The sequence below is a fragment of the Ascaphus truei genome, chromosome 8 (assembly GCF_040206685.1).
Source record: "Ascaphus truei isolate aAscTru1 chromosome 8, aAscTru1.hap1, whole genome shotgun sequence".
In the NCBI taxonomy this organism is placed as follows: domain Eukaryota; kingdom Metazoa; phylum Chordata; class Amphibia; order Anura; family Ascaphidae; genus Ascaphus; species Ascaphus truei.
In genome coordinates, this window is record NC_134490.1 from 16360916 (window position 1) to 16379674 (window position 18759).

Below are 18759 nucleotides of genomic sequence, written 5' to 3' on the forward strand. Positions count from 1 at the left end.
CGTTAATACCATCCAGCTGAATCACTCCCTTCCCACAGAGCACTCAAAATGAGCAATAAGTCCCCAGAAAAACATCACACTGCGCCTCCATTACATTGCACCACCAAGAATAATGTACGGTCTTACTACCCTCAGGAGTTCCTGGTCCCCTTGGTACTAGAAAAACAATGTCATTTACACAAAAACCCAATGTAGCAAAATGTGTCCGAAAATGCTCCTAATCTCTATTGAGGTGCTGTTAATATAATATACTTTCCATATAAGCAAATTTAGTGTGAGAGGGAAACAAATGATCTGACGTGTGCAACACAGCTACCCTCTCATATTTAATATCAGTACAACCATGCTCGTCCCAAATGTAAATCATATATTGTATTGTATTGTATGTCTTTATTTATATAGCGCCATTAATGTACATAGCGCTTCACAGTAGTAATACATGTGGTAATCAAATAAATAACAGATAATATAAATAACAGATCATGGGAATAAGTGCTTTAGACATAAAAGTAACATTAAGGAAGAGGAGTCCCTGCCCTGAGGAGCTTACAGTCTAATTGGTAGGTAGGGAGAACGTACAGAGACAGTAGGAGGGAGTTCTGGTAAGTGCGTCTGCAGGGGGCCAAGTTTTTTTATCATGTGTTCAGAATATCCACAGTGCTATTCATATGCTTCTTTAAGCAAGTGTGTCTTAAGGTGGGTCTTAAAGGTGGATAGAGAGGGTGCTAGTCGGGTACTGAGGGGAAGGGCATTCCAGAGGTGTGGGGCATCAGTGAAAAGGGTTTTATGGCGGGAGAGGGCTTTAGATACAAAGGGGGTAGAAAGAAGACATCCTTGAGAAGAACGCAAGAGTCTGGATGGTGCATAACGAGAAATTAGGGCTGAGATGTAAGGAGGGGCAGAAGAGTGTAAAGCTTTAAAAGTGAGGAGAAGAATGGAGTGTGAGATGCGGGATTTGATCGGAAGCCAGGAGAGGGATTTCAGCAGGGGAGACATTGAGACAGATCTAGGAAAGAGTAGCGTGACTCTGGCAGCAGCGTTTAGGATAGATTGTAGGGGAGACAGGTGAGAGCAGGAAGGCCGGACAGCAGAAGGTTACAGTAATCAAGACGGGAGAGAATGAGGGCCTGTGTCAGCGTTTTAGCAGTCGAGCAACAGAGGAAAGGGCGTATCTTTGTTATATTGCGGAGGAAAAAGCGACAGGTTTTAGATATGTTTTGAATGTGAGGGGCGAATGTGAGAGAGTAGTCGAGTGTGACCCCTAGGCAGCGTGCTTGGGCTACTGGGTGAATGATCGTAGTTCCAACAGTAATGTGGAAGGAGGTAGTAGGGCCAGGTTTGGGAGGAAGTATGAGGAGCTCTGTTTTAGCCATGTTTAGTTTAAGGCGGCGGAGGGCCATCCAGGATGATATAGCAGAGAGACATTCAGAAACTTTGGTCTGTACAGCAGGTGTAAGGTCAGGGGTTGAAAGGTAAATTTGTGTGTTGTCAGCATAGAGGTGATATTTAAACCCAGAAGATGTTATTAGGTCACCTAGAGAGAGTGTGTACAGAGAAAAGAGAAGAGGTCCCAGTACAGAGCCCAGGGATACCCCCATAGAGAGATCAATTGAGGAGGAGGAGGTGTTAGCAGAAGAGACAAAGGATGAAGAGGAGCACAGCAGTGATTCCCAGCAGCTTCCAGCTAGTGTAGCGCCAAAAAATGAGGGTAACTCCAGATGGGAATAAGTTATAAAAATAGTAATTTATTGGTCAGTAGAGAGGAATACAATGGCAGGAACGCACCTACGCGTTCCTGCCATTGTATTCCTCTCTACTGACCAATAAATTACTATTTTTATAACTTATCCCCATCTGGAGTTACCCTCATTTTTTGGCGCTACACTAGCTGGAAGCTGCTGGGAATCGCTGCTGTGCTCCTCTTCATCCTTTGCTGCTTGTGACTACCTTCAGAGGACGGCACGCTGGAATTGATCCACTAACCAAGGACACCATAAAGGAAGGTAAAGGGCTGCAGCCCATTATATTTTTTACCATCCATTGCTGGACTTATTTGAGTTATTCCTCGGGGTTGAGTACACTTTATTAGGAGACCTATTTTGGGGTACCCGCGTGGGGACCACCAGGCCTCCAGTTTCTCACCCTGAGATGTCATGCCAATATACTCTATGTCCTGAAGTTTGGATCTATTATTGGAATTAATTGATTACTTATGGACTATTCATGGTGATGCACCAATACACTGTTCTATTCATGTTAGCAGAAGAGACACGATGGGAGAGGTAGGATGAGATCCAGGATAGAGCTTTGTTCCGAATACCAAGAGAAATGGAGAATGTGAAGGAGAAGAGGGTGTTCCACGGTGTCAAATGCTGCAGAGAGGTCGAGTAATATGAGCAGAGTGTAATGACCTCTGTCTTTGGCAGCATGGAGGTCATCAGTTATTTTAGTGAGGGCTGTTTCCGTGGAGTGAGCAGTGCGGAAGCCAGATTGTAGAGGGTCTAGGAGAGAATAGGTGTTGAGAAAATGGAGCAAGCGAAAGAATACAAGACGTTCAAGGAGTTTAGAGGCAAAGGCAGGAGGGAGCCAGGTCGATAGTTTGAAAGACAGGTAGGGCCAAGCTTGCTGTTTTTGAGTAATGGTATAACTGTTGCATATTTGAAGGAGGATGGAAAGGTTCCAGAGCAGAGGGAGGAGTTAAAAATGTGTGTGAGCGTAGGGATTATAGTAGGACCAAGAGGTTTTAGGAGATGGGAAGGAATGGGGTCAAGAGAGCAAGTGGTAGAGGGAGAAGAGGCGATCAACAGCGACACATCCTCCTCTGAGACAGTGGAAAAAGAGTCAAGGAAGGCAGGAGGAGAGTTAGGAAGAGGTGTAGGATGGGAGGAAGAAACAGAGGGGATGTTCTGACGTATGGATTCCACCTTTTCCTTAAAATAGTCAGCAAAGTCCTGAGCGGAGATGGAGGAAGGAGAGGCAGCTGAGGGTGGTTTGAGTAGAGTATCAAAGACAGAGAACAGTCATTGTATCAAATGTGAATTATTATACATTTTCTGGAACTGTAGTCATAGTCACTGGCGTCCTTTCCTGGTCAGGAATTTTCTAAATCCCTTTGAAAACTGGCCTGGCAGAAAAGTAACATCTGTATACTGTCACCAGTCACTTCAGTGTAACATGGTTTTCTCTTTTATTGTTTTATTATGTTATCGCCCTTAATAAAAGGCATGACCAGTCTCCGGAAACCTTTGTTAAAAAGAAAAATGTGTTCTTCTCATTGTCTACATTTCCAGTTTGTCAACATATTTTCTGGTTATTATACTTCTTATAGAACCAGCATAACTATTTACAGACTTTTCAGCAATAAGGCCTGAAAATCTCATGTACAGTATCACATCTGCAGTGGTCCAATGAAAGGAATTCATACTCAACTTGAAAAGCTGCCCAATACTAGTGAATTTTGTCTTCCACGTAAAAGATGTCCGATAGATTTAAATAATTCAGTTTCCTTCAAGTTCTCTTCACCTGTAGTGAACCCTAAATATCCTGGCTTTCCTGGCAGGTAACGTTGATGGGATTGTGAGGACTTTTGACCTGTTTACGGCCTATAACCCTGGCTACTTTGTGGTGGACATTGTGGCTTCTGATCTGGCCGGGCACAATGACACTTCTATGGTGGGAATCTATATCTTGAGGGATGACCAGCGCCTAAAGATTGTTATCAATGAGATTCCAGACAGGGTGCGTGAGTTTGAGGAGGAGTTCATACGTCTGCTGTCCAACATCACTGGAGCCATTGTGAACACAGATGATGTACAGGTAATAGCAAAAGTGAAAGGAAACTGTTGCTGCTCTCTTTCTCTCCATGTGTATATACACACATCGATCAATTGATAATTTATAGATATAGCTAGAAATAGATATTTATAGTATTTGTATAATATCACAGGGATAGCCTATTAGTTATCATAAGTTAGTTATTATGACAAATATATTCAAAAGGATGGCAGGATCTGAAACAAGCCACTCAAATGCATACATAAATACCAACAAAATATACAACAAATAACCACCCGCTATTAATAAAATTAATCATTGTGAAAAAATGTATTACTACATTACATATTGATATTAAACATTTCAGTTCTAATTCGTGCTCTTCATAAGGATATCAGTACAAGTATTGTATCATCATGTAAAGAGCTTTTTGGTACTTCCCTGTAGTATAAAGTTCAAGAACCCATTTTGCTCCTGGAGAAATGCAGATTTGTTGTAGGTGGTGATACCTTCTAGAGACCAACATTAGAGCCAATTCATACATTAAATCAGGGGTGCGCAAACTTGCGGCGCCCCCCTGCCTGCTCACCCCCAGTGTTGCTCCACCCCCCCCCCTTATGTTTAATCCAGTGTCAAATGATGCCACTGGGTCATCTGACGTCATGTCACGTGACCCTGCGGCGTCATTTGATGCTGCGTTGCCATGTCAACGGGCGTCAAATGACGCTGCGGATCATGTGATGTCACGTCACGTCACATGACCCAGCGGCGCCATTTGTCGCTGCTTTGCCATGGCGACGTGTCGCCCAAAGCCGGCTGAATTCAGGTGAGTTATAGAGATCTTGGGCTGAAGAGCACGGGGCCTCTGTAACCGCCGCGCCCCCTGAAAACATCTTGTGCCCTCCAGTTGTGCACCCCTGGATTAAATTATAGTTTAGAGCTTTGCAAAAAGTATGGGTTTCTTCTTTGTGTTACTTGCCTATAAACCTCAGTGCATATACTGTAGGTGTTATGTTTCCATCACATGAGAATGAGCACCAGAGAATGAGTTTTAAGGGTTTGCTCACTCTCCTCACAGTTCCATGTGGACAAGAAAGGCAGAGTGAACTTTGCACAAACAGACATGCTGATCCACGTGGTGAACCGTGAAACCAACAGGATTCTGGATGTGGAGCGGTAAGTTGTACATACAGTATGCCCTATACATTACTTTAATTAACAGAGTACAGTTGGGACTTAAAGGAAATCATTGTCCGCGATGGTGGTATAACAGTGGGGCTCAAGTTCAGTCCTCAAGGTCAACCAGCAGGCCAGGTGTTCATGGCAATACATACCGCAGCAGTTGATCATTAAATGTAGGCTAGTTGATTAGCTATGTATTAATTGGAGAAGTCTTTATAACCTCGTATTCTATGTCCTGTCCCTGGAAATGTTGTGATGCTCAAGCTCATTCCACGACTCCATGAGTCTTTCATTCCTTATGGCAGGTGGATGTAGGACATTTGCAGTCTGCCCTGTGCAAAGGTCATTAGTGTTGATGACCAAGGAATTAAAATACGTGTTGCCCACTCTCGGTAGCGGAGTAGTGGTGCACAGAGGCTTTAAGGTATTTTAATGGATATCCAACTTAAAATACACAAAACCAGCAAGATAGCCACTGTAGAAATGTAGCAAACAGCCACTGCTTTCTGATTTCTGGAATATTGTGAATAAAGTTGAGACATTTTTATGGAAAGGTAAAAGATTATGGCTGAAAGTACAGAAATGTAAGTCATTTTATATCCCATGCAAGATTAGCCCTTCCAGATTGGAGAAAGTATTATTTGGCAGCAAATCCGGTTACTGTCCGAGTATGGTTTAGTACACTATTAATAAGCAGATTGAAAACTGTAATCAACCATGGGACTCTTCAATAGATCTATTATATAAGAGGAAGGAGTAACAAAGCAGTAATGTCACTGCCTTTGAAGCCGGTGGGTCATAGTAAATGTGACTTTTCTTCTAAGAGTTATTCAGATGATCGACGAGAATAAAGAGCAGCTACGAAATCTCTTCCGGAATTACAATGTCCTGGATGTCCAACCTGCCACCGCGACACGGGCGCCAGAAGACCTGTCTGCATTACAGGTAAAGATGCGCAGCAGGAGATATCCTCAGCTTGGAAACTCGTGTATGTGTTTAGGAGGACTGGTACTAAGCATCCACATAGGAGCTGCACTATAAAGGATCATTGGTTGATTAATGCAAGAAATTACAAGAGCCGTGCCTCTTGCGCTCAATTAATAGGAAATTGGGCTTCACTTATGCTATGGTTTTGAAAAGGGGGGGTTCTCGATATGGGTTTAGTGTAGTTTAGAAGTATGCTATTAGTGTCGTCTTAAAGATTCTTAATACCCTTTTCCAGAACCATTCTTTCCATACCAGGTTCCATCAACAGAGATGCTTTTGAACTCCTTTGTCTTTCACAATTCTTATCGCATCCTTAAACATATATGGTTTCAATAGAACAAATGTGATGTGCCAGACACTATTTCTATACCGTTACAGATGGCAATCATTATTCTGGCGATTCTCCTATTCTTGGCTGCTATGCTGTTCATCTTCATGAACTGGTACTACAGGACTGTGTGAGTAAGCTATGCAGACGTTCGCTCTTATAAGCAAAATGTTTGGTTAATGAATCGATGTAATATGCATAATCAGCTAAATGTAAATTATGCATTCTGGTAAGTGCGTCGGCAGGGGGCCAAGCTTTATGTATTGTGTATACTTAGTATTAGACAAGGTGCTACTCATATGCTTCTTTAAGCAAGTGTGTCTTAAGGTGGGTCTTAAAGGTGGATAGAGGGTGCTCGTCGGGTACTGAGGGGAAGGGCATTCCAGAGGTGTGGGGCAGTCAGTGAGAAAGGTTTAAGACGGGAGAGGGCTTTAGATACAACGGGGGTAGAGAGAAGTTATTCCCTACTATAACTAGAGAAAGGAGACATAGTTTAATGGCTAAAATGCAGTACTCGGAATCAGAATCCCATTAGCCCAATCCATAGATTTGTACTCTCATCTGGAATATTGTACATAATTAAATGAAATCAGAACTGCTTTGTAATATGTTGTTGTCCCTTTCACCGATTTACCATTCTTTTCTTCTGATAAGATATTGGAACAATATTCATAGGTAATGGTTCAAAAGAAAATCAATGATAAATAAAACAGAGTACATGGCATTATATTTTAATTGCATATCACTGATATAGATATATATATATCTATATATATCTATATCTATATAGCAAGGGGGGAAGGAAAGGGGGAGAGAGAGGGTGCAAGGAGGGGGGAGAGAGATGGGAGGATGGAGGGGGGAGAAGGGAGTATGGGGGGAAGAGATAGATTGGGGGGGGGGGGGTGTTAATAGAACATTGTTTGCTCTCTGAATTAAAAATTAGACCAGGTATTTGTTTTCCTAATTCAGTGTAAATACATTGCCTGTTTTTTTAGCATAAGGGTTTCTTATTTGCGATACATACGTTTTTAGTATCATAAAAAGTAGAGCGTGTTTTAAGCAAGCTGCAATGTTACAGTATCCTGACAGTAATGTGGGTAACAGCAGCCTGGCACAATAAAAGGTCCCCGGGACATATTTTCATGTACTAGATCAATATGGATGCTGGAATTCTTCATTAAAGAAGTTTAGTGCAAGCAACAACAACAAAAAGTCTCATACAGAACAATTACAAATATGTAACTCGTGAAGTATCAGTTTGACATCACCAATATAAGCTCCTTTTTGGATAAAAAAAACCCCCAACTAATTACCATGTTTTGCAGACACAAGCGGAAATTGAAAGCAATTGTGGCCGGCTCAACGGGTAAGTTCTGTTTATTTAACTCTGTGCTGGTAAAATAGCACAAATCCAAGGTTGTGGTTCTGGGGATATTTTATTCAGTCTGCCTATTTATGTTGTCTTTATATCAAAACATTAAGTAACCACAATCAGAACTGATAAACCCTTCTGGCAGCCAATGGGATGAGAGGCGTATTAATAGCATTTCATGTGTCCTTTTCATATATGGAAAAAATAACATTGTTCAGCTGATAGGGCCGGCCATGGTCACCATGTATATACCACACGTTATAGTCGAGCCACTAACCTTCATTATTTAATTTCCTCTGTGTTCTGTCTTTGCCATTTAATAAGCTACAAGTTCCACTTGGTTTATTTTGCACTATCTTTTCTAACCCGAGCACTTCACTGGGGAATTGTTTCGTGAAAGCTATTTATATCTAACGTATTTCTTATGGTCTCAGTTACATTTTCAGTCTTTAATCTTAAGAACGTATCTAACGTAAATGATAACATAAACTTTAAAAGTGATAGAGACGGCCGGAGATGGATGAAAATCCTCATTTTATTTGAACAACAAAATACCTTTGAACTGGAGCCTTTGCTCTGCTTATTTTCCCACAGGGAACCGAGGTTTTATGGATATTCTCGACATGCCGAACACAAATAAATACTCATTTGAAGGGTGAGTTGAAAAGTATTTTAAGCTACATGGTCAACGTCCTTGTTAATAAGTGCGCTGATGAATTTGTTGTCAGTTTACATTGGGAATTCTGTAGACGGAGAGAATAAATTACGAGTTATTTATTTTTAAAGAAAGAAACCTGTCCTTGTGAATCGGATGCATGTGGACATATATTCAAAACGTAGCTAAAACCAGTTGTTTTTTCCTCCTCAATATTACAAAGATACGCCCTTTCCTCTGTTGCTCAGCTGTTAAAACTCTGACTCAGGCCATCATTCTCTCCCGTCTCGATTACTGTAACCTCCTGCTGTCCGGCCTTCCTGCCTCTCACCTGTCTCCCCTACAATCTATCCTTAACGCTGCTGCCAGAATCACTCTATTCTTTCCTAAATCTGTCTCAGCGTCTCCCCTGCTCAAATCCCTCTCCTGGCTTCCTATCAAATCCCGGATGACACTCTCAATTCTCCTCCTCACTTTTAAAGCTTTACACTCTTGTGCCCCTCCTTACATCTCAGGATAAGGCCCCGCTGCCTCAGTCAGCGCGCCCGCACTGCATGCGGTCTGTAGGGAGCGGGGGGCGTGGTTTGAGCGGGGAGAGGGGGCGTGGTTTGAGCAAGGGGCGTGGTTTGAGTGGGGGTGCGTGGTTTGAGCAGAGGGCTCCCGTGCTGTCGCCCCTCTCCTCCCCCCGTCGGTCCCTCTCTCACTCCCGGAGCCCCCCCCCCATATCCATCCTCCCGGAGCAGGGGCAGCCTGCGAAACGGGCACCAGAGGGGGGGGGGGGGCTATGCACAGCTGCACAGACTTCCATCCCGTAGCTCCAGACAGCTCCCCTCCTCATTGGCTCACTGCGAGGCCACGTGACGTGTCGCCGCTTGGGAACTCAATCCTCGTGTATCCCCTGCTGGCTGACGCGTCACAGTGCGCAGCGAGCCTTGCAGCGAGGAGGGACTGGGGCCGGCTCGGAAGGAACTTAGGTCTGGTGAGTGATGCGCACGCGTCCACGTGCGCCGCCGGATGCAGCGGGACCCAGGCTTCAGCCCTAATTTTGCGCTATACACCATCCCGCTGGCATTCTGCTCAAGGATGTCTTCTCTCTACGAAATATCAAAGCAAAGATAGTGATCATATGATCACTTATAGACCCTAATGAATGCACTCAAATGTGTCGACAGAAAAATTGGACAGAGTATGTCCCGGGATTCTAATATCCCATCAGTGGTCAGACTGAAGTGCTATTTAGACACATACCCTTGTAACCGAGAGGCACAGAATGAATTCCATAAAAACAACCAATGGGCAAAATAATAAAATTTTATAGCAAAACACAGGGGGTGCCCAGTGCTACGTCAAAATGACAAAACATACATGGTAATAATTACAAGAAATGATGCTTCAGTACTAATAACATTGCTAATGCTAATAATAAAATATGTTTTTTTAGTGAGAAATTTTGGCCAAAACATCATAAGCTTGCACACCAAATCGTCAAGGTAAACCATAATAAGTGCAAGTCCTACACTACACTGCATTTGTTCCCTAAACCTCTGTATGAGGGGGAAGAACCATAATAGATTCATTACCTGCAGCAAGATGAGAAGATCCCCCATTAAAAAGGGGGAGGTGCCACAACCTCCATACAACTGATTACAGTCAGAAATTAATTAACACACAAACCCAGCAAGCTCAAACGCCCACACCCACCTAATCTTGACTATATGTAATGCCACATAGAGTGCAACTGGGCTGTGGCAGCCCAGTTGCACTCTATGTGGCATTACATATAGTCAAGATTAGGTGGGTGTGGGCGTTTGAGCTTGCTGGGTTTGTGTGTTAATAAAATTTTATTCATAACAGCAACAACGACGATAGTGATAATATATACAGTGAACGAGATATAAAAATCCCCAATAACGAGGCGGCTTGTGGGCTGAATAGTCATATGAATAGAATCCACCTGTGACCCGGTATACTTGTATGCATAAATGCCAATTATCAGTTATTCGCCCATATTGATTGCGTCCAGCGATCCGCTCCGTCGCTTGGTGGTTAGTCAAGCCGTCTCCCTCCGAGACGCCACTGTAGTGATGTCACAGCAGCCCAATGTACGTTTCGCGTGGCTTAAGCCTCCCCTGAAAAACCGTGCGTAAGCCACATGAAACGTACGTCGGGCTGCTGTGACATCACTACAGTGGCGTCTCGGAGGGAGAAGGCTTGACTAACCATCCAGCGACGGGGCGTGTTGTATCGCGTTGTTCTTTCTTTCATTACCATATCAACGCTATTGCTACTATTTTGAATTTAGCAACACTGTAGCTATATTGATCATTACTTGATAGACTGTGTCGTTGGATGCATTACAATAGTAATGTCTCTGACCTGATATAGACACATTGGCTATATTGTGTAATGTATCCCTATGGGTGACTGGACCTACCCTATTTCCTCGATTCTAAGACGCCATTGATTCTAAGATGCATCCTTGATTTAATAAAAAAAATTTGGGGGAAAAACCCCACTATATTAAATATGCAGAATTTGTTTTTAACTAGCAGACAATAGCATACCTTTATCTACACTAGAGAGGCAGACACAGAATAGGGAGAGAGAGAAAGAGAGACAGACACAGAATGGGGAGAGAGAGACAGTATCAGATGAGCGGAGAGAGAATGGAGGATGGTGGGGGGGAGAGAATGGAGGGAAGGAAGGAGAGAATGGAGGGATGGGGGAGGGAGAGAATTGAAGGAAGGGGGGGAAGGAGAGAATTGAAGGACAGGGGGGAAGGAGAGAATGGAGGTAAGGGGGGAGGTGAGAATGGAGGGAATGGGGGAAGGGGAGAATGGAGGGATGGGGGAAGGGGAGAATGGAGGGAAGGGGGAGGGAGAGAATGGAGGGAAGGAAGGAGAGAATGGAGGGATGGGGAGGGAGAAAATGGAAGGAAGGGTGGGAAGGAGAGAATGGAGGGAAGGGAGGGGAAGGAGAGAATGGAGGGAAGGGGGGAGGGACAGAATGAAGGGAAGGGGGGGAGGGAGAGAAGGAAGGAGGGGAGGGAGAGAATGGAGGGACACACCGACATAAACACACACAAAGACACACAAAGACACACAGCTCCCTTGGCACCTCCTGGAGTTCACACAGATTTGACAGGGAGGGGGGAGCAACAGACACACACACACAGACAGGGACACATGCACGCAGACAGAGATACACACACTTCTACCACCCCGCCGGACAGCTGATAGTCGCGCCGGGGCGGAATGGGAGATGCAGCTGGCGGCACTTCTGCAGCTGCACCGCCCAGCTGACGGTCACCTGCGGAGGAGAGGTGGCCTTCTACTGGCCTCAACACTATAAATCCTGATAGGAACTGGCAGTGTTGGGGTTAAACTCCTGCGCAGGGCCTAGCCTGCAGTTGCAGCCTGGAATGGGTACTATCTTACTTATCCAGGGGCAGGCCTAAACCGGCAGCTGGAGTGTCATACCTGGGGAGGGTTCTGACTGGGTCACGTATATTGTGTGATGCCTGTCAGTACCTGGCCCTGTTATGGGGCGGGGTTACAAGCCCTTCCCCCCGGGTATAAAGGCTGACACAACACCAAATTCAGTGTTGATGATTATGGGACAGTGTGATACCCTTTTCCCTATCAGAGGGTTAAGGAGATTGGGTTGGGCTCTTGGGGCCTCATACCCGCGGGTCTGCTCCAGGGCTGGAGGACGATCATGCTGTTGTACAATAAAACTGCTGTTGGACAAACTATGGAGTGTGATTATTGGAATGGAGTATTGCCTGTGGGGACCATCCTACATCCAGCAGGATCCTCATGGGATGGAGGCGCTGCACAGTAAGAACCACGAGAAAGCCTGCCCTGTTGCTGCTCCCAAACTCCAACCGCAGAGCAACTCAGACCTTCTGAACCAGCAGGTGAGCTACAGTATCCAGGGAAACACCCATGTAGTGGCCAGATCTTCCGTGGCAGAGGGGAACAGGTGCTACATATGTATACCCTTTCATAGCTCTGATTATAGTTGCTTTGGGAACGTTGTATGTATCAGCTATATATTATGAGTATGGGTACGGAACATACTGACTCTACCTGTCACCAATACCCTTACCACATTGTGGATAACAATTGACACTGTCAAACTACACAAAAGGATTAAAATGTGACAACCAATATTGGTACATATGAAAGTAGCTTACACCACACCTCCAAGATAGGTAGTGAGGTTGCTACACCCCCTTGAGTCCTCCCTTGCTTTGGGAACTTTGGATTACAGCACTATCTTAAAGCTATACAACCTATATGGGAATAGACTGAATCCTGCCGTTTTGTATTAGTACTGCTAACTCGCCAACACCCGTCGCTGGACGCAATCAATATGAGCGGATAATTGGCATTTATGGGTCACAGGTGGATACTATCCATATGACCATTCAGCCCACAAGCCGCCTAGCTATTGGGGATTTTTATATTTCATTCACTGTATATATTATCACTATCGTTGTTGCCCACCAGGCGTTTTTATGGAATTCATGTGTCTAAATAATACTTCAGTCTGACCACTGAAGGGTTATTAGAATCCCGGGACATACTCTGTCCAATTGTTCTGTCGACACATTTGAGTGCATTCATTAGGGTCTATAAGTGATCATATGATCACTATCTTTGCTTTGATTTTTCGTTGTTATTTTTGTCATATGTCATTTCCCGTTTGCACGTGTTTAAAAATATGATACCCTACTGCAGGGATCAGCAACCTGCGGCTCTTCCCGCACCTACATGCGGCTCTCGCAAGTTGGCGCTCACTGGCTGCTGCCTCTCTCACTGTGTGCTGTGGGGGGGCCCAGCCGGCGCTGGTTAGGCCGGGCCAATGAGGAGGCATGCCAGCAGCTGGGGAGATGCCATGCGGCAAATAGAGGCCTAACCAGCGCCGGCCGGGCCCCCCACAGCACACAGTGAGAGGCAGACCCCTGCACTACTGTATTTAGGGTTTTGGTCAAGTTTTTAGTGTCTTCTCTCTACCCCTTGTGTGTCTAAAGCCCTCTCCTGCCTTTAAACCGTTCTCACTCACTGCCCCGCACCTGTGGAATGCCCTTTCCCTCAATATCCGACTAGCACACTCTATCCACCTTTAAGACCCATCTTAAAACACACCTCTTTATCGAAACATATGGGTAGCTCCGTGGCTGATACTATACACCTCATACATCGACCATGGCCCCTTGCTGACGCACTTACTAGAACACCTTCCTTCTGTCTCAGTACGTTCTTCCTACTTACCAATTAGATTGTGAGCTCTTCAGAACAGGGACTCCTTTTCCTAAGTGTCACTTTTATGTCTGAAGAGCATATTCCCATCATGTGTTATTTGATTATTGGTTATTTATATGATTGTCACTTGTATTGCTGCTGTGACGCGCTATGTACATTAACGGCGCTATATAAATAAAGATATACATACATACAAAAATACATCCTAAGGCTATTTATAAACCGAAATCACAGATTCCTTCAAGGCTGAATGCTACGGTTACCCCTCTTCCCTACCCAAGGAAGAAAAACATTCCCACAAGTATTATTAGCACAGACCGTGAAAGTGAGAACTAGGTAATAAGTAGTGTTATAAAATGTAATATGTAATTAGTTTTACTTTATTAAACATTCGGTAGTATTGTATTGTATAAAAACCAATGATATCTTACTGGGAATAGGACTTTTTATTGAAGTGTGGCCTCGGATCTGATTTCTGCCACGGCGGATTGCTTATCGATAAGTTAGCCCGAGGAGAATTGGAGATAACAAAAAGTAAAGGGACGGTGTGGTTGATTTCAAGGATGATCACCACCTGGCTACGGATGTCCATTACCAGACAGGGTCAGTCCTAATTGTATACAGCATTCAATCTCTATAGGGCTTTGGGCTCCTCCCCCCATAATAATATAATTAGGTAGACAGTGAGTCTTCATAAAAAGATTTTATCGTGGAATCTATTACTCTTGGTGCAGAGGTTACAATTTACAATTTGCTTTATGCCCCAGTGATAGGGGAACCTCCTAATCTTTTTGTCTTGATAGGGCTAACCCCGTGTGGCTAGATCCTTTCTGCAGGAACATGGAGTTAGCTGCACAGGCAGAGCATGAAGACGATTTACCCGAGAACCTAAGTGACATCACAGACCTCTGGAACAGCCCAGCAAGGACTCATGTAGGTCAAATCCCCACAGCACCAATCTCTGCTCCAGACGTCCCAGCATTTACGCGACAGAGGCTAATCATTGAAATCTTGTATATTTCCCTATCTAAATTCAGCCATATTCACATACACATTACATATTTGCCTCTATCAAATATGATTGTACAACCTGTTTTTAAATAATTTTGTGCAGTCAGTGATGCCCTTTACTGGAATATTCTCCTTAAATATTTGCACCTTGAGCTTTCGGCATCTCAAAATTCTTAGCAACATTGCTGAGAGATTTCAATTCTCAAGCGCACTCCTGGGCGGTTAAAACTTAACGTTTAATAATTACCTTACTAAAATAGATTCTACATACAGAATATTAATAATATATTATTACCGCCCAGGAGTGCGCTTTAAAAATGAGCTTCTAATTGGTAGACGGAGGCACTAATATGCTCCTGCCTTCCAACTTTTTGTGTATTCATTAAATATTAGCTCATCAATTGCACCCAACGTCACATTAGGCGTTTTGGGCACACAAATTCAACACAACATCATTACTTTAGTGAGCTGTATATTTTGTTTGTATTTAAGAGATTTCAATTCTAACTAATAATTCACCAATCAAAAATTTTCCACAAGACTTCTCTATTTTAATAACAGAGGTAATCTTGCAGAAAATATTGAATGGCTTTGATAATAAGTAGCCTATAAAGGAGACAATATCAATAGAAAGTAAATCATTAGAACATTAGCTATTTGTTTCCAAATGAGAAACGCGCTGTTCCTCTTTTGTTTGCCTCTCTGTACCGTGTGATATTGTGATGGTGGAATTTCTTCCTTTCCCAGGGCACGTTCGGTCGAGAGCCGACGGCCACCAAGCCAGAAGATGATCGCTACCTCCGTGCAGCGATACAAGAGTATGACAACATAGCAAAACTGGGCCAGATTATGCGCGAAGGACCCATTAAGGTTAGATCAGAGAGAAGATTACAGATAGGAAACAGGAGACTGTATGCAGCATGCTAAAACAGCACAAAGTTCGCTGCAAATATGTAGGCTTTTTAATGAAGCATAGCAGACAAATAGGAACTGCTAACGTGTCAGGGCAGCGTTTCAGAAATCTGATGAAAGGGACACTGCCCTGAAACGTTAGCTGTTCCTTTTTGCCCGCTAAGCTTCACTAAAAAGCTTATATTTTTGCAGCTAACATTGTTGAAGTGAAACTTCTTTAGCGGCACCTCCTACCACATGAGCAAAATTCTGTGGCAGTGAACGGAGTTGATGGGAACGGAAGTGACGTCGCTGCTGGCAGAAGAGGCCGTCGGCAACATTCACTGCCACTGAATTTTGCCAGCTTCCAACAGCAGGAACACACACACGAGCCGCCACCCCTCCCCCCCCAGAGTGAGCCACAGAGCACGCGCAATCCCCCCCCCTGCCCGTGAGCCGCCGAGTACACCCTGTCCTCCCCCGGTGAGCCGCCGAGTACACCCTCTCCTCCCCCAAGTGAGCCGCCGAGTACACCCTCTCTCCCCCCTACCCCAGTGAGCCTCCAAGTACACCCCCCTTGCCCCCGTGAGCCGCGTCCATGTCCCCGTACTGCCGCCGGAGGGCTGGCACCAGCAGCAGGACACAGCTCCGCTGGGGGAGGAAGAGATAGGATGGCAGGACCCTGAGAACAACAAACACACACGGAATTCAGTTACTATAAATATAGAAGTGCAAATAGCTAAAACACGCGTTCTAAGGCCTCGGCCAGGCTCCCTGCTTGCGCGCTGAGGCTCAGGGAAAGCGGGTGCTTTCCCTGGCCTTGCGGTTGCTTACCGCACGCGCTGTCAGGGGGCGGGCACGTCACTGGCTGGGGGCGGGCCAGTGACGTCACGGAGCTGGTTCGCCCTCATTGGGCGAACCGCTCACGTGACCAGCCTGTCGCGCCGGCAAGCGGGGGAATTTTAAATTCCCCTAAAACCTACGCTTCCGCGCGCTTGCGGAAGCATAGGTGAGCCCCTACTAAAGCCACTCTAATTGCGGCTGTAGGGGCTCAGTGCGCGCGCTTCCGTCAGCAAGCAGGGAACATGGCCGAGGCCTAAGTCAAACTTCTTTGTGTTGTGGCACTGAAATTGCGATTTGATTAATTAAAAGCATCAACATTACAATTTCTGTGACAAAAGACAAAGAAGTTTCACTTAAAATACACGTGATCAGCACACACACACACAACTTTTTTGTTTTATTAGTGTGCTGCATGTTCTCCTGTTCCTATATGCACATGAATGGCTTAACCAGCCCGCTCTGTATGCCCGAGCACCTTGCTTTGTATCAGAAATGTTTTCCTAGATTCAATTGAACTTTGTGTGTGCAGTTCTATCCACCGTTTATAGATTACAGATAAACCCAGGGTCTTTAGTCAGCCCATCAAGGTTTGTATTTTGGTTTTTTTAAGAATTACAAGAATCTGCTTAAAATCAACTCTAGGTCTAGGGTGCGCAAACTGGGGGGCGGGCGCGGCGGTTGCAGAGGCCCCGCCCCCTTATCCAACCTGCAACCTTAATTTACCGGGATTCAGCCGGCTTCTGGGCGCTTCACCATGGTAACGCGCGTCACATGACGCTGCGGGTCACATGACATCGGTTCACAGGAAAGAGGGGGCACAAGCGCTGGCAGGCAGGGGGCGCAGCACAGAAACTTTGTGCGCCCCTGCTCTAGGTCAACATGTGTGACTTTTTGTTCCCCTTTTTACTACCCATTTAACCTGCACTTGTAAAGTAAACACATATTACATCTAGTAAATGTCCAAATTCCAATTTCAGTGTTATCAATATATTTTGAACTTTTTGGTCCCATTTCCTAGAGGGGATTTGGGTGTATTTCAGGCAATAAAGTATTAGAAAGAGAGGGGAATAATATGTCACTAAAGCCGAGTGTTTATGGAACAATAGCTGAGCCTTGCTCGGTTATTCAATGCTGTAAACTATATTTTTGGTTTCTCCATCGGGTGCAAAAACACACCATTCCCCCCCCCCCCCCGTTCCCACCCTGGAGCATCCAAAAATGTTGACCAATGTGCAAAACAAAACATGGATTTTCTAAATTCAATCCAGCTACTTAAAATCCTGCTGAATTTGGTTAAAATCAGTGCAGTTTTGAAAGGTTCAGGCTGCCATATTGATTAAAAATAGCGTACAATTGTATCCAAATAGAAAAAACGGCTCCTTGCTCTCAGGAACCATCCTGCAAAATGTTTTTTTACGATATCTTAAAGCTGCAGTTCAATCGAGCTGCTGTTTTTTTTAAAACTTTTTTTCCATTTAATATGTGCATCAATACAATCTGCACACTGACAGTGATTAGCTAAACTGCTGACTGATCTGCTCTCCTGTAATCAATCGCTTTGCTCTGAGTTATTTAATTAACTGACATTTCTACAAAACTACCCACAGTGCAAAGCTCTGTGTGGAAGATAATGTGACTAGATACAATTGGTGCACTATAGAGAAGGCAGGGCACAAGAGCCAGAGTCTGTCAGAAAGGGAAGGGACTTTGCAAATGGTTTCTATAGAAACAAAAATGCCTGTTAAATTAATTACATTAAAAAACATTTTTTTTTAAATGCTACAAGTATTTTCTCATTAGTACAGAACTGATAATAAAAAAAATGGATATTGCTTTAAGGTGTCCAAAGGCATAGCAAACAGACCCATAATTTTCCAAAATAACACATTTCCTCTGGTGTGTGTATTATTGCAACACCCCAAACATTCTGCAAATGCTTTCAGTCAAACACAATGGGATTCTTGGTGTAATTACACAATATCCAACTAAACCCCCACTAACCTATGTCCACATTTGACAGTAGATATTTTTTTTGTAGTAACCGATTATAATGGTTGAGAATAATTTCTTTGGTGATAAGTAGGGGAATGTCAGATGCGTGGTTTGCCCTATTGACACTGGGTTTTAAAAGACATGTAATGAATTAACTACCCTGTTAACCCTCATCTTTATACAGGGATCCCTTCTGAAACTGGTGTTGGATGATTATATGAGACTGAAAAAATTATTAGCCCAAAGAATGGTTCACAAGGCCACCAGCAGCGCTGGGGATCAGTCCTCAGTGACAGAGGTAGACCGCATGCGCAGGTTGCAGTGATGTGCAGGCACTTTGCGCCTCATTAACTACGTCTCAATAGTAGTGTGCGCATGGAGTGGCTAATGTCTGATATTCTAACCTTGCTGCATAACTTATATGGCTAATTGTATATTTAATTCCACAGTCCAA

At 44.2% G+C, this 18759-nt stretch overlaps 1 protein-coding gene across 7 annotated transcripts in view; it reads left to right on the forward strand.

Moving 5' to 3' along the window:
* The window catches only part of CDH23 (cadherin related 23), a 653830-nt gene that overhangs the window by 631263 nt on the left and 3808 nt on the right, over positions 1-18759 (forward strand). For 6 of the 7 annotated variants that reach the window (XM_075610599.1, XM_075610601.1, XM_075610603.1 and 3 more), the window contains 9 exons: positions 3560-3816; positions 4853-4950; positions 5781-5901; positions 6322-6401; positions 7597-7637; positions 8238-8298; positions 14372-14501; positions 15327-15449; positions 18490-18603. In XM_075610599.1, coding sequence (XP_075466714.1) covers positions 3560-3816; positions 4853-4950; positions 5781-5901; positions 6322-6401; positions 7597-7637; positions 8238-8298; positions 14372-14501; positions 15327-15449; positions 18490-18603 — 1025 coding nt within the window. The remainder of the gene's footprint in view (positions 1-3559; positions 3817-4852; positions 4951-5780; positions 5902-6321; positions 6402-7596; positions 7638-8237; positions 8299-14371; positions 14502-15326; positions 15450-18489; positions 18604-18759) is intronic. The other variant, XM_075610600.1, reaches the window with a different exon arrangement.